This window comes from Ranitomeya variabilis, chromosome 8, assembly GCF_051348905.1.
Source record: "Ranitomeya variabilis isolate aRanVar5 chromosome 8, aRanVar5.hap1, whole genome shotgun sequence".
Lineage (NCBI taxonomy): Eukaryota > Metazoa > Chordata > Amphibia > Anura > Dendrobatidae > Ranitomeya > Ranitomeya variabilis.
The window spans coordinates 82458014-82485522 of record NC_135239.1 but is presented as its reverse complement, the minus strand read 5'-3'; the positions used below and the strand labels follow the sequence as shown (position 1 = coordinate 82485522).

General features: G+C 41.4%; 1 protein-coding gene across 1 annotated transcript in view; it reads right to left on the bottom strand.

Annotated features, from left to right (window-relative positions):
• The window catches only part of CRB1 (crumbs cell polarity complex component 1), a 163135-nt gene extending 138749 nt beyond the window's left edge, over positions 1-24386 (bottom strand). The window contains exons 1-2 of the mRNA XM_077278086.1: positions 24134-24386; positions 3163-3696 (exon numbers count right to left, since the gene is read on the bottom strand). Of these exons, the coding sequence (XP_077134201.1) occupies positions 3163-3696; positions 24134-24278 (679 nt within the window). The 5' untranslated portion in view covers positions 24279-24386. The remainder of the gene's footprint in view (positions 1-3162; positions 3697-24133) is intronic.
• Positions 24387-27509: the final 3123 nt, after the last annotated feature.

The window sequence follows — 27509 nt, the reverse complement described above, 5'->3', positions numbered from 1 at the left end:
ACGAATATGTCCCTTTTCCAAGGACTCCTTAATATAATTCCGCATAGCAGTATGCTCTGGCAGTGACAGATTAAATAAACGACCCTTAGGGAACTTACTGTCAGGAATCAATTCTATAGCACAGTCACACTCTCTATGAGGAGGGAGCGAATTGAGCTTAGGCTCCTCAAAAACATCCCTATAGTCAGACAAAAACGCAGGGATCTCAGAAGGAGTAGATGAAGCGATTGAAATCAGAGGTGCATAATCATGAACCCCCTGACATCCCCAGCTTAACACAGACATTGTTTTCCAGTCCAGGACAGGATTATGAGTTTGTAACCATGGCAGACCAAGCACTAGTACATCATGTAAATTATACAGTACAAGGAAGCGAATCACCTCCTGATGAACGGGAGTCATGCGCATGGTCACTTGTGTCCAATACTGCGGTTTATTCATAGCCAATGGTGTAGAGTCAATTCCCTTCAGAGGAATAGGAACTTCCAGAGGCTCCAGACTAAAACCGCAGCGTTTAGCAAATGACCAATCCATAAGACTCAGGGCAGCGCCCGAATCCACATAGGCATCGACGGAAATGGAAGACAGGGAAAAAATCAGAGTCACAGACAAAATGAACTTAGGCTGCAGAGTACCAATGGCAAAAGATTTATCAACCCTTTTAGTGCGTTTAGAGCATGCTGATATAACATGAGCTGAATCACCACAATAAAAACACAATCCATTTTTCCGCCTATAATTTTGCCGTTCACTTCTGGACTGAATTCTATCACATTGCATAGTCTCAGGTGCCTGTTCAGAAGACACTGCCAACTGGTGCACGGGTTTGCGCTCCCGTAAACGCCGATCAATCTGAATGGCCATAGCCATAGACTAATTCAGACCTGTAGGCGTAGGGAACCCCACCATAATATCCTTAATGGCCTCAGAAAGACCATTTCTGAAGTTTGCAGCCAGGGCGCACTCATTCCACTGAGTAAGCACCGACCATTTCCGAAATTTTTGACAATATATTTCCGCTTCATCATGCCCCTGAGAGAGGGCTAATAAAGCCTTTTCAGCCTGAATCTCTAGGTTAGGTTCCTCATAGAGCAATCCCAATGCCAGAAAAAACGCATCCACACTGAGCAATGCAGGATCCCCTGGTGCCAATGCAAATGCCCAATTCTGAGGGTCGCCCCGCAGGAAAGATATTACAATCTTGACCTGTTGAGCAGGGTCTCCAGAGGAGCGAGATTTTAAAGAAAGAAACAATTTACAATTGTTCCTGAAATTCAGGAAGGTAGATCTATCTCCAGAAAAGAACTCTGGAATAGGAATTCTAGGTTCAGACATGGGAGTGTGAACAACAAAATCCTGTATGTTTTGAACTTTTGCCGCGAGATTACTCAGGCTGGAAGCCAAACTCTGGACATCCATGTTAAACAGCTAAGATCAGAGCCATTCAAGGGTTAAGAGGAGGTAAGAAGCAGCTAGACAGCAATTAAGGGCTAGGCAGCAAAACTCTGAAGGGAAAAAAAAAAAAAAATTCCCTTAAACACTTCTTTTTCTCCTGCTTCAGCCCAAACAATTAACACTTTGTGGGCCGGCTATACTGTCATGAATCCCCAATGGCTAGGGATAGCACAGGACAAGCAAAGTACAAATAGATAACGGACGAGCTCTAGGGTGATGGAACCTGGGCTGACCGCTGCCCTACGCCTGACAAACGCAACTAGAGATAGCCAGGGAGCGTGCCTACGTTGGTTCTAGACGCCACGCACCAGCCTAAGAGCTAACTAGTACTGCAGAGAAAATAAAGACCTCACTTGCCTCCAGAGGAATGAACCCCAAAAGATATAGTTGCCCCCTCACATGTATTGACGGTGAAATGAGAGGAAGGCACACACATAGAGATGATATATATAGTTTTAGCAAATTGAGGCCCGCTGTAAACTAGAAAGCAGAACGATACAAAAGGGGACTGAGCGGTCAGCAAAAAACCCTAATCAAAAAAACCATCCTGAGATTACAAGAACCCATGTGCCAACTCATGGCACATGGGGAGAACCTCAGTCCACTAGAGCTACCAGCTAGCATAGAGACATAATAAGCAAGCTGGACAAAAAACCAAACAACTGAAAATCAGCTTATCCTGAAAGATCTGGGAGCAGGTAGGCAGGAACCAAACAGAGCATATCTGAATACATTGATAGCCGGCAAGGGAATGACAGAAAGGCCAGGTAAAATAGGAAACACCCAGCCTCTGATGGACAGGTGGAAACCAAAGGCCGCAACCCACCAAAGTCACCCAGTACCAGCAGTAACCACCAGAGGGAGCCCACAAACAGAATCCACAACAACGTGTGTCATTTTCCAACAGATCCTCATTTACTGGAGTAGTGCTGTTTCCAGAAAAATGCAAACATGTTTTTCTTATGTCATATCTCATCTAAAGTCTATAAAGAGAACCTTTCACAAAATGTCTCAGGTTGAACTGGACACATGAATAGTGACTGCAGAGCAAAATAAAAGATTAGCAACCAAAAATTTGATTTTCCTGAGGGGCAAGTTGCAATAGTGCAACGTGATAAACCCAACAAAGGAGTAAAGAAAAACAACAAAGGGGCAAGCAAAACAGTAAACTAGCTACGGTATATAAAATGTATTAATAATAAATTATAGTACTAGAAAAATATACAGAAAAATGATAGAGGGGGGAAAGGCTAAAAACCATATAGAGGGAATAAGTTGAAAAAAGATCCATAATAAGGATCATATAATCCCTATGAGAGAAGGCTAGGAAAAGTCCCCTATAACTGTCCTAAATGCCATTAATAGCTGTATGCAACAGAAAAATTAAAAATAAAAGTAAATAGAATCCATCCAGCATAAAACATATTGAATAAGAGGTAGCATATAAAATATAAACAGATGACTAAGCAAGATAGGTATAAAGGGATATTAGCATAGAACAATGAGATTCACTGATCCATGTGTATAAAAGTAGCACTGCGCCTATTATTCAGATATTATTTTTTGTGAAAATATGAAGATGATGACATACGGTCATCATGCCTAAACCTTTGCACATAAATTTGATCAGGTTGGTTGGTTAGTGAAGTCGATGATTGATTTGAGTACAATATTTAACACAAGAGTACTAGAAGCAAGAGTTAATACCTGTATACTCGGGTGGACACACACAGCTGTAACTCCCAATCTGGTTTAGACAAGTACTTCCGTGTTGGCAAGGCTCAGAAATACATTCATTGACTTCAATATCGCATAAAGCACCCTGAAACCCAGGAACGCAGTAACATGCTTGTCCATTCCCCCTTTCCCTACAGACAGCACCATTTTGGCATGGGTTCCAAAGGCACTCATCTTCTGAAGTCTCGCAAAATTTCCCCTTGTAGCCTACAGCACAAAAGCACGTGGATCCTCTATCAGTTATGTAACACTGTCCTCCATGTCTACACAGGTTTCTGAAGCATCTTTTCATTGGTATTTCACAGCTTCTTCCCTTGAATCCTGCAGGACAGCGACACTCGTAAGTTTCTGTATCGAGAGTAACCTGGCACGTGGCATTCAGAGGGCATGGATTTGACAGACATGGATCAGATAAGCTCCCACAGGCTTTTGAGTCAAAACATGGTAAATTTTCCTTGCAAAGATGAGGGGAACAATGTGTTGTGTTTCTGGAGCAAATAGTACCTGGAAAACACAACACAAGTTAAATAGTATACTGCACAAATTCACATAGTAATAAAATATTATGGTTCTTAATGGTACACAGTACACACCATGATTGGGTCTCAGTTAATTGTGTGGTACCACAGGGGTCAGTATTGGGCCATCTTCTTTTTAATATATTAATGACCTTTGTGGGGGGCATACAGAGTAAAATTTCAATATTTGCAGATGATACTAAACTCACATAGAAAGATTCTAAACACAAAGGAAGATAGTTTATTACTACAGAGGGGCTTGTGGAAACTGGAGGATTTAGCCAAGAAATAACAATTCATTATTAACGGTCATAAATGTAAAGTCATGCATTTAGGCCATGAAACAAAATGTATAATAATTTTCTAAATAGTAAAATAGTGATCAAAACTGTTTATAAAAAAGGCTCGGGTATATTGGTGGACAGCAAACTCAACTTTAGTGACCAGTGCCAGGCAACTACTGCCAAAGTAAATAAAGTCATAAAATTATTCTTATGATAGAAGCATTATTCCCCTTTCCTCCCGCCACCATTTTAGACTTAGCGCAAAGTTCACATTACATTAGGTTTGAAAAATAATTCTATTGTATCTCTTATATACAGGTCCTTCTCAAAAAATTAGCATATAGTGTTAAATTTCATTATTTACGATAATGTAATGATTACAATTAAACTTTCATATATTATAGATTCATTATCCACCAACTGAAATTTGTCAGGTCTTTTATTGTTTTAATACTGATGATTTTGGCATACAACTCCTGATAACCCAAAAAACCTGTCTCAATAAATTAGCATATCAAGAAAAGGTTCTCTAAATGACCTATTACCCTAATCTTCTGAATCAACTAATTAACTCTAAACACATGCAAAAGATACCTGAGGCTTTTAAAAACTCCCTGCCTGGTTCATTACTCAAAACCCCCATCATGGGTAAGACTAGCGACCTGACAGATGTCAAGAAGGCCATCATTGACACCCTCAAGCAAGAGGGTAAGACCCAGAAAGAAATTTCTCAACAAATAGGCTGTTCCCAGAGTGCTGTATCAAGGCACCTCAATGGTAAGTCTGTTGGAAGGAAACAATGTGGCAGAAAACGCTGTACAACGAGAAGCAGTGGACTGAGTCTGGTGTGGAAACATCCAGAGCCACCGTGCACAGGCGTGTGCAGGAAATGGGCTACAGGTGCCGCATTCCCCAGGTAAAGCCACTTTTGAACCATAAACAGCGGCAGAAGCACCTGACCTGGGCTACAGAGAAGCAGCACTGGACTGTTGCTAAGTGGTCCCAAGTACTTTTTTCTGATGAAAGCAAATTTTGCATGTCATTCGGAAATCAAGGTGCCAGAGTCTGGAGGAAGACTGGGGAGAAGGAAATGCCAAAATGCCTGAAGTCCAGTGTCAAGTACCCACAGTCAGTGATGGTGTGGGGTGCCATGTCAGCTGCTGGTGTTGGTCCACTGTGTTTCATCAAGGGCAGGGTCAATGCAGCTAGCTATCAGGAGATTTTGGAGCACTTCATGCTTCCATCGGCTGAAATGCTTTATGGAGATGAAGATTTCATTTTTCAGCACGACCTGGCACCTGCTCACAGTGCCAAAACCACTGGTAAATGGTTTACTGACCATGGTATTACTGTGCTCAATTGGCCTGCCAACTCTCCTGACCTGAACCCCATAGAGAATCTGTGGGATATTGTGAAGAGAAAGTTGAGAGACGCAAGACCCAACACTCTGGATGAGATTAAGGCCGCTATTGAAGCATCCTGGGCCTCCATAACATCTCAGCAGTGTCACAGGCTGATTGCCTCCATGCCACGCCGCATTGAAGCAGTCATTTCTGCCAAAGGATTCCCGACCAAGTATTGAGTGCATAACTGAACATTATTATTTGATGGGTTTTTTGTTTGTTATTAAAAAACACTTTTATTTGATTGGACGGGTGAAATATGCTAATTTATTGAGACAGGTTTTTTGGGTTATCAGGAGTTGTATGCCAAAATCATCAGTATTAAAACAATAAAAGACCGGACAAATTTCAGTTGGTGGATAATGAATCTATAATATATGAAAGTTTAATTGTAATCATTACATTATGGTAAATAATGAAATTTAACACTATATGCTAATTTTTTGAGAAGGACCTGTACAGTACTTTAAATCTGGAAATATTAGCAATATGACAAAATTGTATAATTCACAAGATGAAACAAGATGTAATATTGGATGCTTTCTTTAACAAAAAAAAATTACCTGCCACTAGATTTTAGGTGATTAAGCCAACAAAATGTTGTTATATTAGTATCTTGGGTAAAAAAAACACAAATTATATAACAAGATGTGCACTGTATGTACAGTGGCTTGCAAAAGTATTCACCTCCTTCAGTTTTGTGGGGGGTTTTAACCTATTTTGTTACATTACAGCCTGTGTTTAAATATGTTTGTAATCTGATTTGTGAGTGATGCATCAGCTCTAAATAGTCTAAGGGTACTGTCACACAGTGGCATTTTTATCGCTACGACGGCACGATTCGTGACGTTGTAGCGATATCGTTACGATCTCGCAGTGTCTGACACGCTACTGCGATCAGGCACCCAGCTGAGAATCGTACGTCGTAGCACATCGTTTCAAACTTTCTTTCGTCGCTTGATCACCCGCTGACATCGCTGGATCGTTGTGTGTGACAGCGATCCAGCGATGTGTGACAGCGATCCAGCGATGTGTTCGCTGGTAACCAGGGTAAACATCGGGTAACTAAGCGCAGGGCCGCGCTTAGTAACCCGATGTTTACCGTGGTTACCAGCGTAAAAGTAAAAAAAAAACAAACCGTACATACTCACCATCTGATGCCCGTCAGGTCCCTTGCCGTCTGCTTCCTGCTCTGACTGAATCCGGCCGTACAGTGAGAGCAGATCACAGCGGCGACGTCACCGCTGTGATCTGCTCTTACTTTCCGGCCGGCAGACAGTCAGAGAGGAAAGCAGACGGCAAGGGACCGGACGGACATCAGATAGTGAGTATGTACGGTTTTTTTTTTTTTACTTTTACGCTGGTAACCACGGTAAACATCGGGTTACTAAGCGCGGCCCTGCGCCTAGTTACCCGATGTTTACCCTGGTTACCCGGGGACTTCGGCATCGCTCCAGCGCCGTGATTGCACAGTGTGACCGCAGTCTACGACGCTGGAGCGATGATCATACGATCGCTGCGACGTCACGGATCGTGCCGTCGTAGCGATGTAAATGGTACTGTGTGACGGTACCCTAAGTTGCTCAAACAAATAACTAAACATTGGCATGTGCATATGTATTCATCCCTTTTCAATAAAGCCCCTAAAAATTTCTATTGCAAGCAATTACCTCCATAAGTCCCATGCTTAGTGAAAGGAAGTCCACCTGTGTGCAATCTAAGTGCCACTTGGCTTGTCAGTATATACACTCACGTTTTCTGAAAGGCCACAGAGATTGCAACACCATTAAGTAAGAGGCACCACTAACCAAACACCATGAAGACCAAGGAGATCTCCAAACAAGTCAGGGACAAAGTTGTTGAGAAGTACAAGTCAGAGTTGAGTTATAAAAAAATTCCCAATCTGAGGATCCCTCTGAGCACCATCAAATCCATTATCATCAAATGGAAAGAACATGGTACCACAACAAACCTGCCAAGAGAGGGCCATCCACCAAAACTCTCAGCCTGGGCAAGGAAGGCATTAATCAGAGAGTCATCACATAGATGAAAGGTAACCCTGAAAGAGCTGCAGTGTTCCAATGCAGAGAGTGGAGTGTCTGTCCATATGACCACAATAATCCATATACTCCATAGATGTGGCCTTTATGGAAGAGTGGACAGAAAAAAAGCCTTTACTTACACACTAAAAATGTAAGGCTCGTTTTGAGTTTGCCAAAAGACATATAGGAGACTCCCGAAATGTATGAAGGAGGGTGCTGTGGTCAGAGGAGACCAAAATTGAACATTTTGGCCACCATGGTAAATGGTGGTACAGCATGCTGAGAAAAGGCTTCTATGTGAACAATTAGGGTTTGAGCCAGTCTACTGCAGCTAATGACCATGCGCCCAACATTAAGTAGAAGTCTAATATAAGCCTAGTGGCCAGTGTGAAACTTGCTAGATTGTCTTTTTAACCACTTCAGAATCAGGACATTTACCCCCATTCCTGACCAGGTTTTTTTCATAAATATGGATTAAAGGGCTATACATTTTTTTCTCATTTGGATATTCAAATAATTTTTGCATCTCTGTTTGGGATACATGTTGCTTACGTTTTATGTTATTTTAATACTTTAATTTTCTATTTTATCTTTGTTGCTGATATTAAGTGATATCAGTTATCCCCAAGTACCCTCACTTGTTTTCCCTTCCTTTGAAGTCCATGCTCTCAGACTCTACATCCCCTTCTCCATGCGAGTGGCGGTGGTGTATCTCCTCCCGACCCCTCTCATCAGTTCCTGGATCACTTTGCCACCTGGCTTCCACACTTTCTCTCCTGTGACATCCCCACCCTCATCATGGGTAATTTCAACATCCCCATTGCTACTCCCCTCTCCCCATCTGCTTCTCACCTTTTATCTCTAACCTCCTCTTTCAGCCTCTCGCAGCATACTAACTCTCCAATGCATGAAGATCGAAACTCCCTCGACTTGGTCTTCTCCCGGCTTTGCTCAGTGGATGATTTCACAAACTCCCATCTCCCACTCTCTGACCACAACCTTCTTTCATTCTCTATCAAGAACTGCCATCCCGCTCAGGTCACCCCCACTTTCCACACTTATAGAAACATACAGGCCATTAACACCCAGAAACTTATGAAGAACTTGCAGTCCTCATTGGCCCCAATCTCCTCCATCTCATGTCCTGATTCTGCTCTGAAGCATTACAATGAAACCCTGCAAAGTGCCCTGGATGAAGCTGCACCTCCTATACATAGAACAACTCGGCACAGACGGCGACAACCGTGGCACAAGCTGCAAACATATTTCCTGCAGCGGTGCTCCAGGTGCACTGAACTTCTGTGGAGAAAATCTAATCTACCCGAAGATTTCATCTATTATAAGTTCATGCTAAAAACTCTGCCCTTCATCTCTCCAAACAAACCTATTTCAACACCCTCATCACCTCACTATCCAATAACCCTAAACGTCTCTTTGACACTTTCCAGTCCCTACTCAACCCAAGAGTGCAGGCCCCAACCACGGATCTCCGCGCTGACGATCTGGCCAATTACTTCAAAGAAAAAATTGACCACATTCGACAGGAAATTGTCTCCCAATCCCTTCATACCATGCACTGTTCTCCCTCCCCCAATGCATCTAGTTCCCTCTCTGACTTTGAACCAGTTACATAAGAAGTAATCAGGCTCCTTGCATCTTCTCGCCCAACCACTTGCACCAGTGACCCCATTCCTTCACATCTCCTCCAGTCCCTTTCCCCGGGTGTGACCTCTCACCTAACAAAAATATTCAACCTTTCTCTCTCTTCCGGTATTTTTCCCTCCTCATTTAAGCATGCCATCATACATCCATTACTTAAAAAACCATCCCTCGATCAAAACTGTGCCGCTAATTATAGACCTGTTTCTAATCTTCCCTTCATCTCTAAACTCCTCGAACGCCTGGTCCACTCCCGTCTTACCCGCTATCTCTCAGATAACTCTCTTCTTGACCCTCTTCAATCTGGTTTCCGCTCTTTACACTCTACTGAAACGGCCCTCACTAAAGTCTCTAATGATCTACTAACAGCTAAATCTAATGGTCACTACTCCATGCTAATTCTCTTGGATCTCTCCGCAGCATTCAACACTGTGGATCATCAGCTCCTCCTCACTATGCTCCGCTCCATCGGCCTCAAGAACACCGTTCTCTCCTGGTTCTTCTCCTATCTCTCTGATCGCTTCTTCACTGTATCTTTTGCTGGTTCCTCCTCCTTTCACCTTCCCCTTACTGTAGGGGTTCCTCAAGGATCAGTCCTAGGCCCCCTCCTCTTCTCTTTGTATACTGCCCCTATTGGACAATCAATCAGATTTGGTTTCCAGTACCATCTCTATGCTGATGACACCCAATTATACACTTCTTCTCCTGATATCACGCCGGCCTTTTTAGAAAACACCAGTGATTGTCTTACCGCTGTCTCTAACATCATGTCTTCCCTCTATCTGAAACTGAACCTGTCAAAAACTGAACTCCTCGTGTTCTCTCCCTCTACTAACCTACCTTTGCCTGACATTGCCATCTCCGTGTGCGGTTCGTTCCACCATTACTCCCAAGCAACATGCCCGCTGCCTTGGGGTCATACTTGATTCCGAGCTTTCATTCACCCCCCACATCCGATCATTGGCTTGCTCTTCTTATCTGCATCTCACTAACATTTCTAGAATTCGCCCTTTTCTTACTTTCCACTCTGCAAAAACTCTTACTGTTTTACTTATTCATTCTCGTCTGGACTATTGTAACTCTCTACTAAAGGGCCTCCCTCTTACCAAACTCTCCCCGCTCCAATCTGTCCTGAATGCGGCTGCCAGGATTATATTCCTCACCAACCGTTACACCGATGCCTCTACCTTGTGCCAGTCATTACACTGGTTACCCATCCACTCCAGAATCCAGTACAAAACTACTACCCTCATCCACAAAGCTCTCCACCCTACATCTCCTCTCTGGTCTTAGTCTACCACCCTATCCGTGCCCTCCGTTCTGCTAATGACCTGAGGTTAGCATCGTCAATAATCAGAACCTCCCACTCCCGTCTCCAAGACTTTACACGTGCTGCGCCGATTCTTTGGAATGCACTACCCTGGTTAATACGATTAATCCCCAATCCCCACAGTTTTAGGGGTGCCCTAAAAACTCATTTGTTCAGATTGGCCTACCGCCTCAACGCATTAACCTAACTATCCCTCTGTGGCCCATTAAAAAAAAAAAAACTTAAACCATAATCAGGTTTCTCGCATCATGTTCTCATACACTTTATGCAGTTAATAGCACTCTGTGTCTGTACTGCTACATACTTAGGCAGTGAACTGGTTCATGCAGCTTTACATGAACACCCGAGCCTTACACTATGGCTGGTCCGAATAACTAAAGCAATTGTTACAATCAACCTCTCGTGTCTCCCCCTTTTCCTCATAGTTTGTAACCTTGCGAGCAGGGCCCTCACTCCTCTTGGTATCTATTTTGAACTGTGATTTCTGTTATGCTGTAATGTCTATTGTCTGTACAAGTCCCCTCTATAGACAAAGCGCTGCGGAATATGTTGGCGCTATATAAATAAAATTATTATTATTATTATTAGTGAGGAAACATGTATCTGCTTTTCTTATTTTTCAAATAATTTTTTTTATAAAACCACAAAGGGCCAATAAAATAGAATTTCAATTTTGTTAATCAATTATTTTGATACACTGGACACGAGCATTTTTTGTTTCAACAAACGATTAGGATTGGCAGTGGCATTTTTTATTTTTCACTCACTTTTATTTATTTATTTTTTATCATATTGTGCCCCCCATGCGACCATAAATGACCTTTGGGAGGTATTTTAACATTTAAATACTTTTTTTTTAATCTGATTTCCCCTGTAACTTGGGCTGGTATATTAGTCCAAGTTACAGTGGAAATTCAGGCTCCTGGCAGCTCCTGCTCCCTCCTTACATCTAATGATCACATAACTGCTGGATACAGAGAAGGAAGTGCAGTTAGCGCTTCCTATATACTGCATACACAGCACTTCTTTAGCGCTATGTATATAGTGATAGAGATGGGACACATGGTAATATATCGTCTGTGCCTTCTCTATGGGGACCTTGGCTATGTTTATCGATCGCGTGTAGCTTTTCTACTATGCAGTGATGTTTTAGAACGTCACTGCAAAGTAGAATGTGGACCGCCTGTACGTTAAAAGTCTATGGGTGGTCTGGAAGTATTTAACATAGTCAGTGATAGGGAAAATAATATACAAAAATGGAAAAAAAATCCAAATACAGACCTGTTTAAACAATAGATCGTTTTATTTTGACAAATTCCCATTAAAAGCCACAAAAATATATCACATCTGTTATTTTGTGCTTCCAAAACATAAACATGTTACAAAAACCTGTAATGTTCCAGCATCAAAGATATAATGTTGTTAGTGAATTCTGCGTTCAATTAGTTGCCATAGGAACCTGTTGATACCCATCAAAACGTCGTCATGACAACTAAAGACACAAAAGAAGGACATCAGCCTGTTTTATCTTTGGGTACCAATTCTGTGTCTCTTGCATCTAAACACCCAAAGAGAACAAAGCTTTGCCACTTCTATATACGAGGGATTCAGGTCACACACGAGACACAAGACAGACAATAAATAACAGCGGCTCCCGGAGGGGAAAATGTAAGGATGAAGTGCAGCTCATAGAATAAAAGGCACAACACCGAGCGTTACTCAGCCTGCTTACTGCAGTAATAGAAGGCTGATAATATTGTAAAATCAGTGTTCTGCCCAGAGCTGCACCTTGTGCCAGACATGCGGGGAACGCCAGGGATTAATCCTCGGCATCCTGGGAATCTCCTCCCAGCGGGCGCTGACAACATTTAAAGAATAGAAATCACAATTTGAACTGATGTGGCAGAAAATCCAGTTGCTCAAGCAGAAGATAAGAAGCCGAACAAATTAGTAGAAATTATAGTGAATGCAGTCATTAATTTGAAGCATTAAGCATAACTCTAGCACATATTCAGCTTCTGGAATCAGACGCTCAGACAGAATAGATCTTATTTCCAACAGAAAGTAACAACAAATGTACAACATTCAAAAAGTGGCAACTTCCATCCTCAGCAAACAAGTCTTAAAGTACAAACATCAGGCATGACTTAGTTCCCTCAGGTTTGGACTCTCCCACATCACTGTGTCCTTTTCTGCTGTATTATCACATCAGTATGTATATTATTCCTGTACTGTGACATCACTGTGACCATTATTCCTGTACTGCGACATCACTGTGACCATTATTCCTATACTGTGACATCACTGTGTCTGTTATTCCTGCACTGTGACATCACTGTGACCATTATTCCTGTACTGTGACATCACTGTGTGTTATTCCTGTACTGTGACATCACTGTGACCATTATTCCTGTACTGTGACATCACTGTGATCATTATTCCTGTACTGTGACATCACTGTGTCCATTATTCCTGTACTGTGGCATCACTGTGACCATTATTCCTATACTGTGACATCACTGTGTCTGTTATTCCTGCACTGTGACATCACTGTGACCATTATTCCTGTACTGTGACATCACTGTGACCATTATTCCTGTACTGTGACATCACTGTGACCATTATTCCTGTACAATGACATCACTGTGTCTGTTATTCCTGTACTGTGACATCACTGGGCCCGTTTAACCTGTACTGTGACATCACTGTGTCCATTATTCCTGTACTGTGACATCACTGTGTCCATTATTCCTGTACTGTGACATCACTGTGTCTGTTATTCCTGTACTGTGACATCACTGTGTCCATTATTCCTGTACTGTGACATCACTGTGTCCATTATTCCTGTACTGTGACATCACTGTGACCATTATTCCTGTACTGTGACATCACTGTGACCATTATTCCTGTACTGTGACATCACTGTGATCATTATTCCTGTACTGTGACATCACTGTGAGCATTATTCCTGTACTGTGACATCACTGTGTCTGTTATTCCTGTACTGTGACATCACTGTGACCATTATTCCTGTACTGTGACATCACTGTGAGCATTATTCCTGTACTGCGACATCACTGTGTGTTATTCCTGTACTGTGACATCACTGTGACCATTATTCCTGTACTGTGACATCACTGTGTCTGTTATTCCTGTACTGTGACATCACTGTGTGTTATTCCTGTACTGTGACATCACTGTGACCATTATTCCTGTACTGTGACATCACTGTGACCATTATTCCTATACTGCGACATCACTGTGTGTTATTCCTGTACTGTGACATCACTGTGACCATTATTCCTGTACTGCGACATCACTGTGTGTTATTCCTGTACTGTGACATCACTGTGACCATTATTCCTGTACTGTGACATCACTGTGTCTGTTATTCCTGTACTGTGACATCACTGTGTGTTATTCCTGTACTGTGACATCACTGTGACCATTATTCCTGTACTGTGACATCACTGTGACCATTATTCCTGTACTGTGACATCACTGTGACCATTATTCCTATACTGCAACATCACTGTGTGTTATTCCTGTACTGTGACATCACTGTGACCATTATTCCTGTACTGTGACATCACTGTGACCATTATTCCTGTACTGTGACATCACTGTGACCATTATTCCTGTACTGTGACATCACTGTGTCTGTTATTCCTGTCCTGTGACATCACTGTGACCGTTATTCCTGTCCTGTGACATCACTGTGACCATTATTCCTGTACTGTGACATCACTGTGTTGATTATTCCTGTACTGTGACATCACTGTGTCCATTATTCCTGTACTGTGACATCACTGTGTCCATTATTCCTGTACTGTGACATCACTGTGATCATTATTCCTGTATTGTGACATCACTGTGTCCATTATTCCTGTACTGTGACATCACTGTGACCATTATTCCTGTACTGTGACATCACTGTGTCTGTTATTCCTGTACTGTGACATCACTGTGACCATTATTCCTGTACTGTGACATCACTGTGATCATTATTCCTGTATTGTGACATCACTGTGTCCATTATTCCTGTACTGTGACATCACTGTGACCATTATTCCTATACTGTGACATCACTGTGTCTGTTATTCCTGCACTGTGACATCACTGTGACCATTATTCCTGTACTGTGACATCACTGTGTCTGTTATTCCTGTACTGTGACATCACTGTGACCATTATTCCTGTACTGTGACATCACTGTGATCATTATTCCTGTATTGTGACATCACTGTGTCCATTATTCCTGTACTGTGGCATCACTGTGACCATTATTCCTATACTGTGACATCACTGTGTCTGTTATTCCTGCACTGTGACATCACTGTGACCATTATTCCTGTACTGTGACATCACTGTGACCATTATTCCTGTACTGTGACATCACTGTGACCATTATTCCTGTACTGTGACATCACTGGGCCCGTTATTCCTGTACTGTGACATCACTGTGTCCATTATTCCTGTACTGTGACATCACTGTGTCCATTATTCCTGTACTGTGACATCACTGTGTCTGTTATTCCTGTACTGTGACATCACTGTGTCCATTATTCCTGTACTGTGACATCACTATGTCCATTATTCCTGTACTGTGACATTACTGTGTCTGTTATTCCTGTACTGTGACATCACTGTGTCTGTTATTCCTGTACTGTGACATCACTGTGTCCATTATTCCTGTACTGTGACATTACTGTGTCTGTTATTCCTGTACTGTGACATCACTGTGTCTGTTATTCCTGTACTGTGACATTACTGTGTCCATTATTCCTGTACTGTGACATCACTGTGTCCATTATTCCTGTACTGTGACATCACTGTGTCTGTTATTCCTGTACTGTGACATCACTGTGTCCATTATTCCTGTACTGTGACATCACTATGTCCGTTATTCCTGTACTGTGACATTACTGTGACCATTATTCCTGTACAATGACATCACTGTGTCTGTTATTCCTGTACTGTGACATCACTGTGTCTGTTATTCCTGTACTGTGACATCACTGGGTCCATTATTCCTGTACTGTGACATCACTGGGTCCATTATTCCTGTACTGTGACATCACTGTGACCATTATTCCTGTACTGTGACATCACTGTGTCTGTTATTCCTGTACTGTGACATCACTGTGTCTGTTATTCCTGTACTGTGACATCACTGTGTCTGTTATTCCTGTACTGTGACATCACTGGGTCCATTATTCCTGTACTGTGACATCACTGTGTCCGTTATTCCTGTACTGTGACATCACTGTGTCTGTTATTCCTGTACTGCGACATCACTGTGACCATTATTCCTTTACTGTGACATCACTGTGACCATTATTCCTGTACTGTGACATCACTGTGTCTGTTATTCCTGTACTGTGACATCACTGTGTCTGTTATTCCTGTACTGTGACATCACTGTGTCTGTTATTCCTGTACTGTGACATCACTTGGTCCATTATTCCTGTACTGTGACATCACTGTGCCTGTTATTCCTGTATTGTGACATCACTGTGCCTGTTATTCCTGTATTGTGACATCACTGTGACCATTATTCCTGTACAATGACATCACTGTGTCTGTTATTCCTGTACTGTGACATCACTGTGACCATTATTCCTGTATTGTGACATCACTGTGTCTGTTATTCCTGTACTGTGACATCCCTATGTCCGTTATTCCTGTAGTGTGACATCACTGTGTCTGTTATTCCTGTACTGTGACATCCCTATGTCCGTTATTCCTGTACTGTGACATCACTGTGTCTGTTATTCCTGTACTGTGACATCACTTGGTCCATTATTCCTGTACTGTGACATCACTGTGCCTGTTATTCCTGTATTGTGACATCACTGTGCCTGTTATTCCTGTACTGTGACATCACTGTGACCATTATTCCTGTATTGTGACATCACTGTGTCTGTTATTCCTGTACTGTGACATCCCTATGTCCGTTATTCCTGTACTGTGACATCACTGTGTCTGTTATTCCTGTACTGTGACATCCCTATGTCCGTTATTCCTGTACTGTGACATCACTATGTCCGTTATTCCTGTACTGTGACATCACTGTGTCTGTTATTCCTGTACTGTGACATCACTGTGTCTGTTATTCCTGTACTGTGACATCACTGGGTCCATTATTCCTGTACTGTGACATCACTGTGTCCATTATTCCTGTACTGTGACATCACTATGTCCGTTATTCCTGTACTGTGACATTACTGTGTCTGTTATTCCTGTACTGTGACATCACTGGGTCCATTATTCCTGTACTGTGACATCACTGTGACCATTATTCCTGTACTGTGACATCACTGTGTCTGTTATTCCTGTACTGTGACATCACTGTGTCCATTATTCCTGTACTGTGACATCACTATGTCCGTTATTCCTGTACTGTGACATCACTGTGTCTGTTATTCCTGTACTGTGACATCACTGTGTCTGTTATTCCTGTACTGTGACATCACTGGGTCCATTATTCCTGTACTGTGACATCACTGTGACCATTATTCCTGTACTGTGACATCACTGTGTCCGCTATTCCTGTACTGTGACATCACCTTGTGTGTTCTTGTACTATGACATTAGAGTTCATTATTTATATGCTGGGAAATTCCTAAGTCAATTATTGCTGAATGGGGACATTTTCATCTTTATAAAACACCATATTTTTGCATGTAAGAGATTCTTAGGTGCTAGCCGTCTGTTTTGTACAGCCATCATCATGACATGTATGATTACACAGGTCAACAAAAAAAATTTTTTTTTCTGGTGTCCAAAATATTTTAATGAATTTGGGGTATTTTTGGGGTGCTGATTCTGAATATGCTATCAGTTTTGCCAGATTGGCTCAAGTTTTTGACATTTTTTGGTATCTTATTTATAGCACTTGTTGGTAAATGCGACGCATCATCTCATTAATTTCTTTGGATTAGTACTTGAACTGAGCAGTTTTCAATATAGTTTTGTGTTAATTAGTGTTCTAAAAGTTTGTTCATAGCTTGATTTTTGCACTAACTTTATGTTGTTGTCTGTTTTCCAGTGAAAAGCATGAACTCATCAAGAAGAAGTTGTCTTAACGATCCAGACTCATTCTGTTACATTTGTGGTGAATACACACTGCCAAAACATAGAAGAAACATAACAGACTTCGTAAAAAAAGTGTATTTTGCCTATTTTGGGGTTATGCTTGGGGACCAAGACAAGTTTTGGGCACCACACATAGTGTGCAAAGCATGTATTGAATTATTACGAAAATGGAGCAAAGGACAAAGAAAAAGCTTCAAATTTGGTGTTCCAATGGTGTGGAGAGAGCCAAAAAATCATCATGATGACTGTTATTTCTGTGCAGTGCAAGTGCAAGGATTCAATAAGCATAAGAAACGAAAATGGGAGTAACATGGAATCTGCAAGAAGGCCTGTCCCTCATTGTGAAGATGTGCCTGTACCTGTGTTTACCATAAATAACAGTCATCATGATGATTTTTTGGCTCTCTCCACACCATTGGAACACCAAATTTGAAGCTTTTTCTTTGTCCTTTGCTCCATTTTCGTAATAATTCGATACATGCTTTGCACACTATGTGTGGTGCCCAAAACTTGTCTTGGTCCCCAAGCATAACCCCAAAATAGGCAAAATACACTTTTTTTTACGAAGTCTGTTATGTTTCTTCTATGTTTTGGCAGTGTGTATTCACCACAAATGTAACAGAATGAGTCTGGATCGTTAAGACAACTTCTTCTTGATGAGTTAATGCTTTTCACTGGAAAACAGACAACAACATAAAGTTAGTGCAAAAATCAAGCTATGAACAAACTTTTAGAACACTAATTAACACAAAACTATATTGAGAACTGCTCAGTTCAAGTACTAATCCAAAGAAATTAATGAGATGATGCGTCGCATTTACCAACAAGTGCTATAAATAAGATACCAAAAATCTCAAAAACTTGAGCCAATCTGGCAAAACTGATGACATATTCAGAATCAGCACCCCAAAAATACCCTAAATTCGATGAAATATCTTTGGCACCAAAAATGCTGTTGACCAGTGTTATCAATACAAAAGATAAACAGGCTGCAGTTCTGTAGTTAATCATCTCAGATACAGTATTACAATACTAAGCTATAATGAGACACAAAACTAGGCAAAGCTCTGTAAAATGGAATGGCAGTAAAAAGGGATTTACATCGGAAATCACTGAAGGATTACTATATACTCTGCTACTGCTCCTTCTTTTCTGTTGTCTCAATCAGCCCTGTATCTGGTGACTACAGAGCGCTGCTTGGGTATTACCGTATGTATTTCTGCAAAGTACATTTTTTTGTTAATAAATTAATGTGTTTTGTAAGAATATTTGGTAAATATATCAATTCTAACAGGTATAAAATGTGAAATGATTGTAGCTTAAGTAACAGTGACAGACGGTGACCTAGATTATATGAGCCCTTTTAGAGTTTCTTTGTCCTGGATTTAACTCTATGATTGCCTGGGAATAATGCAATAAGGCTCATGTCTGGTTTCATTCAATCAGAAGACTTTTATACTGAAGGTTATGAAGTGTGCGAGATCTTTAGTTTTCTTTGATGAATTTGTCATTAGCTTGTAAGTGACAGAGAAACTTAGAGATGATTATATTGACAAGATGTTCACAACAGTACAAAGTTGTTTTTAAGAAGTCTATCATATTTTGGGATCACAAATAGAAGATGAGCCACAGTAGAAAGGTTAGGACCTCCCAAAAAGACCGACCCAGTAGGATTATGTACAGTAGGTTCTGGAACATTATTGTTGGGTAAAGTGATTACAATATTAGCAGTGATTGTGACGTATTGATACATATTTTAGAAGCCTTGTTAATTTAAAGAAGATCCTGTTTAAAACAATCTTTTGGCTATATTCAGATGCAGCGAATTGAATGCAAATACAGTTTTATCACACAGAGTTGAAAAAAACCCAGATTTTGGAGCATACACAAGGTCTTCAAATCTGGTTAAATCCCCCAGAAAAAGGCTTCAAACGCCGAAACGTACGTCGGGGCCTGACTCCACACTCTACAGGGGGTAATTTAAATATACTTTCTCCCTTTCGTTTTTTCCTTTTTGTTGCTTCCATGTGTAAATTGCATTATTTGTGGCAGCCATTCGATAACAATTTACTTATATTTAAAGACTACTATTACGACCATTATAACTAAATATTTTCAATATGATTGATTATTCTACTATGACTGCCGAGTTTTTTTGAACTATGTAGATACATGTATAATAAGGAACAGACCAATGTTTTGTCTTTACGGTGGTGATGTACGCTGTGATTACCCCTGTCATATAATTAGAGTGTGTTGCCAATTGCTGGTTTTCTCACTTTATAAGTATTACATTTTTTAATGCTTGGTTTTTTTTGTATATTTAGTAAAATGTCATGTTTTATATTACTATGGTTCATTGTTTACAATTTCCTCTCCTTGGATTTCATTTATTTGTAGTACTGAACATTGATCCCTCCATGTGTTACTTTGGGCACATACACTTTAAGCTGACATTGATATTGGTGATCCTTGTGTCTGCGCCATTTGGTTTTCAGATGAAGAATTGACTAGAGAATCATAGTGAGTAGCTTTATAATCTAGTCTATTACTCTGAAAAAATAAGTTATTTGGTGAATTTCCGCGATGAGTTTTTGACTCTGCATAAAAAATCATAGAGTCCCGCAATGTTTATGAGATTTATAGAAATCTTACGCCCACTGTGCTTTTCTCACGCTGCATAAACTGACCTGCGGTTTGGTTCTGCAACATGTCAATTTCTCTTGTAAAAGTACGCTGAGTTTTATATTAGGATTTTCCTTTTAGAATTGCATTAGATGCGTAAAATCCACAAGTAAAAAAAAAAGTGTTTTTAGTGCATTTCCACTGCAGAAACGCACTAAAAACCTATGTACTGTATGCCACACATGACTGTATCAATAAGGTTTTGTCAAAGCTGAATACCAGGATGTATCAAAAACAAAGCAGCTTATTTAAAACTTGCAAACCAAAAGAGACAAAAAGACAAGGCATCAAACATGATGACAATACATGTAAAGAAAAACGCACTAAAACCACAAATAAAAATTCCGGAAGTAACCTAATTAACATAAGGTGCAGAAATGCTGGCTAAAATATGTAATATAAAAAACTCACCAAAAACTGATCATGGAAGCAAACGTTAAAGAGCAAGGGGCCCACACACTATGTAGAGAAGCCTGGCTGCCAACTCTCTATGGTTTTGTTTTTGCTTTTTTAACAATGGAAGAAAGTAGCATTGGACACAAAGAATATTGGTGCAAGACCAAGGCTCCGGTCCTCTGGTCCAAATGACAAATTAAAAAATGGCTATTGATGCAGCATTTCAAGAAAGATCAAACCTTTGTTTATTATCCATGCAATATTCCAGCTGTATTAGGCTTTTCAAGATTGATAAAAGATCATGCAGCTGAAAAGTTGCATGGGTAATAAATGAAGGTTTGATCTTTTGTGAAGAGCTGCATCCTTCTTCATTTTATGTTTTACTTTTATTTTAGTTATGTAAACAGAACAACCATATCCTCACTAATTTATTCCAAGTCTAACGAGGTGCAAAGCGGAAGATGGCGTTAGTCAACGTTCCACTGCACTCTCAACCAAATGCTAACTTCTGCTGGTTGAACCGAACAGACGGGAACTAAAAGATGGGGAGAGTATACCCAGAGGGAAGAGCTTGAAGGGGACGCCAGGTCAGGTGACAACTGTAGTGCAGTTGCTAAATATAAAAAGTCCAGAATGACGAAATGGGAACTTGGCGAGAAGGGGAGGATGCATGAGCAGCGCAAAAAGCTTTTGGTCATCCCCGGAGTGAAGCTACATGCGGGTGACTGCAGCATACCAGAGGAGGTGAGATGTCGTTGGTCAAGTACCGAAGTCCAGACTTTGCCGGTCAAGACCTAATGTCCAGACTTTGCTTGTCAAGATCCAATGTCTATACTCCGCCAGTGAAGCACCAAAGGTCGGACACTAATCTTTGGACAAGACAGAACGCATGCCATGCTGACGAGAAGTCGGGGGTGAAGTGCGCCTTTACTTCCAGTCCTGACATATGGTACAGAGTGTGGGCCAGGGTCATGCTTCAGGGAAGAAAGACGACCAGTGCGACAAACATACTGGGTACCAAGTGACTCCCATGTTGGGGACTTAAGGCTTAGTGGGAAATACTGGTGACTCCTGATAGGGCCAGTGTAATAATTACGAGGGTAACAGGTCTAATACTGAGATTGTCGTCTGTTAAGCTGAGATATACAGGTTCTATTAGTCGTTCCGCTGCCGGATAGTAAGGATACATAAATAGAGCGTTGAATAAAGGTATCACATTGAATGTAGTATGTTTCATAACATACTGTATTACTCTTATTATTGCCCATTATATATTGTGTACATGTGTGTGTATATCAAGATTTCTGTGTTAGACAAATAAATGGTGCTGCTGACTAGCACTGCATTCTCATGGTCTGGCTAGGTAGAACAGATCTTGCTACTGGAACATAATTGCAGACTTGCCCATATTTGATAATATAAATGAGGGAAACCATTGAATGATAGTAGTTGTAGTAGTGGAAATGATCAGCTCTGTACTACATAGTAAGCAATTATTCATCTTAAATGTAGAAACAGTCCTTTAATGTTGCACTAATATCTCATCTCCGTCAATTACTGCCTTTTGCGCCTCCGTCAGGGCAGCATCTTGGAACCTTGAGCCTAACGGGTTGTGCAGAAATCCATTTCTAGAGGATGTTATTCAGACACAACACTAAGTCAGATGTTTGATTTATGCAGCGCTTGTTCATTTCATTGGAGAGTGGCCAAGACTCATCTATGTACATTCACAACCAAATGGAAATCAGGATGGGAATGGGGACAGTTTTGTATGTGATGGAAAGTACTAGCTGCTAAACCCTAGCTTCAGGGTAGGTTTATGCTGAGTTTTTTCATGAGAATTTCTCTAACAGAAAAATCTGCCACAGAAAACTGAAGAGTTTTTATTTTGATGCTTTTGTTTCTGCTGTTTTGTTTTTCGGGTGTTTTCTGCATTTAATTAATACATTTTACAAATTTAGCACTTATTTATGCAAAAATAATTGAAATGTTGCTTTTTTAAAGGCTGAGAAAAAAAAAATGTAAAAAGAAGCACCTTGGGTACCATTAAAATCAATAACACAAATATTTTAAGCTTTTTGTGATATGCCCCAGTCCCCCCAGCAGTCATGCAGTCCTGGCATTACTGTCCAGCTCCAGTAGCTTTGGGCATAGGCACAATGTATAGGTGAAGCCCAGGTCATTACGTTCCCTGCACATCCTGTACACCAGAGACCACTGGAGCTTCATTGTTATGCCAGGACTCCATGACTCCAGACCGGGACCACCCTATTGACTCCGTTTTACAGGAAGTACACACTATATACCAAATTCTTTCATCTATTATCAGTCATTTTTCCGAGACCTGCATCTTTAGACAAAGCTGTTACCGTGCGGTATGAGGCTATGCTTGTGATTTAGGCAATGTATACTTTAATGACACAATCCCTTTAATTGGTTTTCTAACAAACCAGTTTGTAAATGAGGTAGATATAATTTTGGAATTCTAAACTCAACATTTCAGCACGGTGGCTCAGTGGTTAGCACTGCAGTGCTGGGGTCTGGGTTCAAATCCCACATTCTTAAAGGGAATCCGGCACCAGAATTTTGATATCTTTCTGAGTACAATAAGATTTAGGGGCAGAGGCCTGATTCCAGTGATGTATTATTTCTTTACTTGCTGCCATTTTGATAAAATCTCTGTTTTCTCTGCTGCAGATCTCCCTGCTCTCTGACTGCTGAGCTCTGTATAACCCTGCCCGTCAACACCACTGATTGGCAGCCTTCGCTGTACACAGTGCATAGGCAGAAAGCTGCCAATCGGTGGTGGAGGCGGGGTTACACAGAGCTCATGACTATGGAGGACTATATGACAGCAGGTTTAGTAGTCTAGTAATAATCTCCTGCAGATAAACTGTGATTTTATCAAAACTGCAGCAAGCAGCTCAGTACGTGAATCAGAGTCTCTGTCTCTGCATTCTGCTGCTGTCAGATTAGATTACACTATACTGCTTTTAGTTGGCAAAAACCTGGTGACTGATTCCTTTTAATAAATGTGAATTAATAATGGATATGTTTGTCTTATATCATATGAAATGTAGTTCAGTATGACAACCGATCCCTTCTATGTCTCTATTGACCAGAATATTATTTAGTAACTTTTCTAACACAGCCATGTACAGACTATGAGTGGAGAATGCACCCTGGACTTGATTGCATGGTAGCAGATGATATTTGCACCTAATTCTTCAGTCTGCTGCCAGAAAATTATTCATGCAGAGAGAAAATTGTCCTAAAAAAGGCCTTTCATATCTAATGATGCATACAAAATAAGTCCGGAATTGTCATTATTGTACAGTTATAAAATAACAATAAAGAAAAACAACAGAAAAAAAAGTATAAGATAACTTCTGCACGTCTGCGTAGAAATATGTCACAAATCCGTTCATCGGAGGTAATATATATTATTATATATAATATTAATATATAAGCAATTATGGGAACATGTATTGTTAATGGAGCGTGATGAGGAATAAATATAACTCACATGTGACTCGTAGATACATCAGTACAGCTAACCAGAGACTGTGACAGCACCAGGACCCCCGTGGCTGATCCATCGTCCGGCTCGGCTCTATGGCTCTGTCCACATCGGTCCATTCAGAGGCAGGATGCTCGGAGCCATGCCTCATCCATGAGCACCAAGCATCAGCCCTGTATCATGTACGCAGCAGCACCGCCAAAGTCTGCTCTCACTGACAGCGAAGATGCTGAACAAGTGGCATGGGCGATGGGGAAAGCCTGGTGCAGATCATTGCACAATCATGGAGTGGATGGAGGGAGGGAGTCCTGCAGCCTGCACACACCAGGAGCTCTGTAGCCACCTGGATTATCGGCTTCTAAATCTGAAATATAGTCTGCAGTCCAATATTGTCACTGACGGTGATATCTGAAGAGGTCGTTCTAGCATACAAAATGAAATGTTTCCAAGCCATCTCTGACATATCCGATTTTCCCATGCAGAAACGATGAGATCACACATAGTTAGACCCACGTGGCACACAAACGGGTATTCTGCCCCATGATTTCTGTGCTGGTTGACGTACATTTCAGATGTTGTTTCGTCTTTGTGCCAGTAGTACAGAAGTATAAGCCATGGACAATATATGGCCGCGCTCAGTGATTCCCCCCGCTACTTCTGAGATCTCGGCTTTCTGTCATGAACTAGGACTGTTTCTAATCAGCAGTTAAAGGTCCAAATTTTGAGAGATAGACAACCGGGTGACGCACTTCTAAGGAGAGATGGGGTATTGCTCATCTGCAATAGCTGCTACTTACCAAAACAGTCAAGCAGCACCCAAGACTCTATTGATTAAAATGAATTTTAGTTCTTGGGAAACCCCCTTTAAATCAATACTTATTCCAGTGTTAAAGGGAACCTGTCACCCCGAAAATGGCTGGTGAGGTAAGCTCACCGTCATCAGGGGCTTATCTACAGCATTCTGTAATGCTGTAGATAAGCCTCCGATGTTACCTGAAAGAGGAGAAAAAGACGTTAGATTATACTCACCCAGGGGCGGTCCCGGGTGCGGTCAGGTCGGATGGGTGTCTCCGGTCCGCTCCGGCGCCTCCCATGTTCATTCCATGACGTCCTCTTCGGGTCTTTACGCCGCGGCTCCGGCGCAGGCGTACTTTGTCTGCCCTGTTGAGGGCAGAGCAAAGTACTACAGTGCGCAGGCACCGGGCCTCTCTGACCTTTCCGGCGCCTGCGCACTGCAGTACTTTGCTCTGCCCTGAACAGGGCAGACAAAGTACGCCTGCGCCGGAGCCGCAGCGTGAAGACCCGAAGAGGACGTCATGGAATGAACATGGGAGGCGCCAGAGCGGACCTGAGACGCCCATTTGACCAGACCTCAACGGGACCGCCCCTGGGTGAGTATAATCTAATGTCTTTTTCTCCTCTTTCAGGTAACATCGGGGGCTTATCCACAGCATTACAGAATGCTGTAGATAAGCCCCTGATGACGGTGAGCTTACCTCACCAGCCATTTTGGGGGTGACAGGTTCCCTTTAAGTGCCCAGTGACTGGTCCTGGGTGATTGGTAGCTAACGCAGCACCACTGGCGGACACAGGCAACAGAAGGCCTCTGTGCTCAGAGAGGATATGGGCCCTTTGCAATCCAATAGCTCATCATAATGCACAATTCCACCTGTTTTAGAAGTAGAATTGGTCCAATTACCTCTTGGGCCCTTTTGCGGCTGCACATGTTGCACCGATGGTAAGTCTGCTCCTGCTCTGCACATATTCATACATGGAAGACTGTCAATCACTGAGTTATTGCTGACCAGTGAAGTCTATCCATTCATTAATCACTTGGTTTTCCCAGCAGTGTCATGTTCCTTACAGCGGACTGCATATGGAAGTATTGAACAGATCGATCCAGCCAATTAATCAGCCTGCTTTCAAGCCTACTGCTGTTATTTAAAGGCCCATTGATTTTGAGTTAAACACATAAGTGACGAGTGAATATAAAATATTAAAGGGATTATAAGGTCAAATACCGATGAGTAGAGGGGGATCTAGGTTTTTCACCACCAGGGGCAAGAATTCAGTTTGGTGCCCACCCCCACAGCCACATCTCTGCAGACTTCCATCTTCTCCGGTCTTCTGCAGCACATCCCCACATGATTCCCTTAAAAATAGCGATGTCATTATAATGCTCCAGAATAAAAATATCTACCCTAAACTGAGTCTCTGAATAAATAATTGCCCTTCACTATATTCCCTGCACTAAATATGACCCACACACTGGCACTCTTATGTTACATGCCCTCCACACTGTCCCATCCTTTCCATACTTGGCCACTTCTTCACACTGTCCATTCACACTGTGTCCCCCTATAGGGCCCAGTCCCTATACTGTGCACACTCACCCTCCTTGCTATGCTGTGCCCTTACACTGCTGCACCATGCTAACTTCCCCACTACACTCAGTCTTTATTCTTTGCTTACTCACACTTTTTTCCCTACATACTGTCTCCTTGCACTATTCTCAATAGTCTCCTCACACATTTCCCCATCCTCATATGGTTTCCTCTCAGATTCCCCTGCTAACCATACTGTCTCCTCATATATTTACCCTCTCAACCTCCATTCTGCCTCCTCACAACTCCCCATATTGTGTCTGCACCCATCCCATCACCCTTGCTCTCCATACCGTGCCTGCATACATTTTTCCCTCACTAGTCATAGTGTGTCCGCACCCATTTCTCCACTCACCAAACTATGTCTGCACCAAGTAATTACTAATTAGGATTCAATTTAACATTTGCTTTTTTTAAGTCACTTTTATTTTTTTATCTGGTGGTATTTGTTGACCTTTTTTCTGCCAGATTATTCAAAATGGGCCAAATTTTTCACCGATTCGTAAATGCTCATTGTTTTTGTGTTTAACCTTTTTGTTACTTTTTTAACACAAATAATGACATACTCAAATTGCAAAATTTGGGCAAAAATTTCAGACTTACATAAATTCACTCCCCCAGTCAGAGCTGGAATACATTTATTAAAAAAATGAGGAATCAGCAGAAAATATCTGGAAATCCCAGACCCCGCTCACAATGACAAACATTAAAAAAGCTGGTGAACACAAAATAAACTTTAAAAAAGAAGCAAATTAAAAATAAGATTAAGATACAAATGAAAAACAGGTGAAAAACACCAAAAACTAGACAAGAAGAACAGCACAAAGGCAATAATGAATCAGGCCCTTAGTGTTAATGTTTTCTATATATTCTAGTGGCACAACACAGGGTTAAAAAAATTAAACTGGCTTGGGCATTGTGGGTGCTGACAACAGAATTGGGACATACGAGATTAACATGTTAACGCTATTAAATACATCCTGCTTTGTCTGGCAATG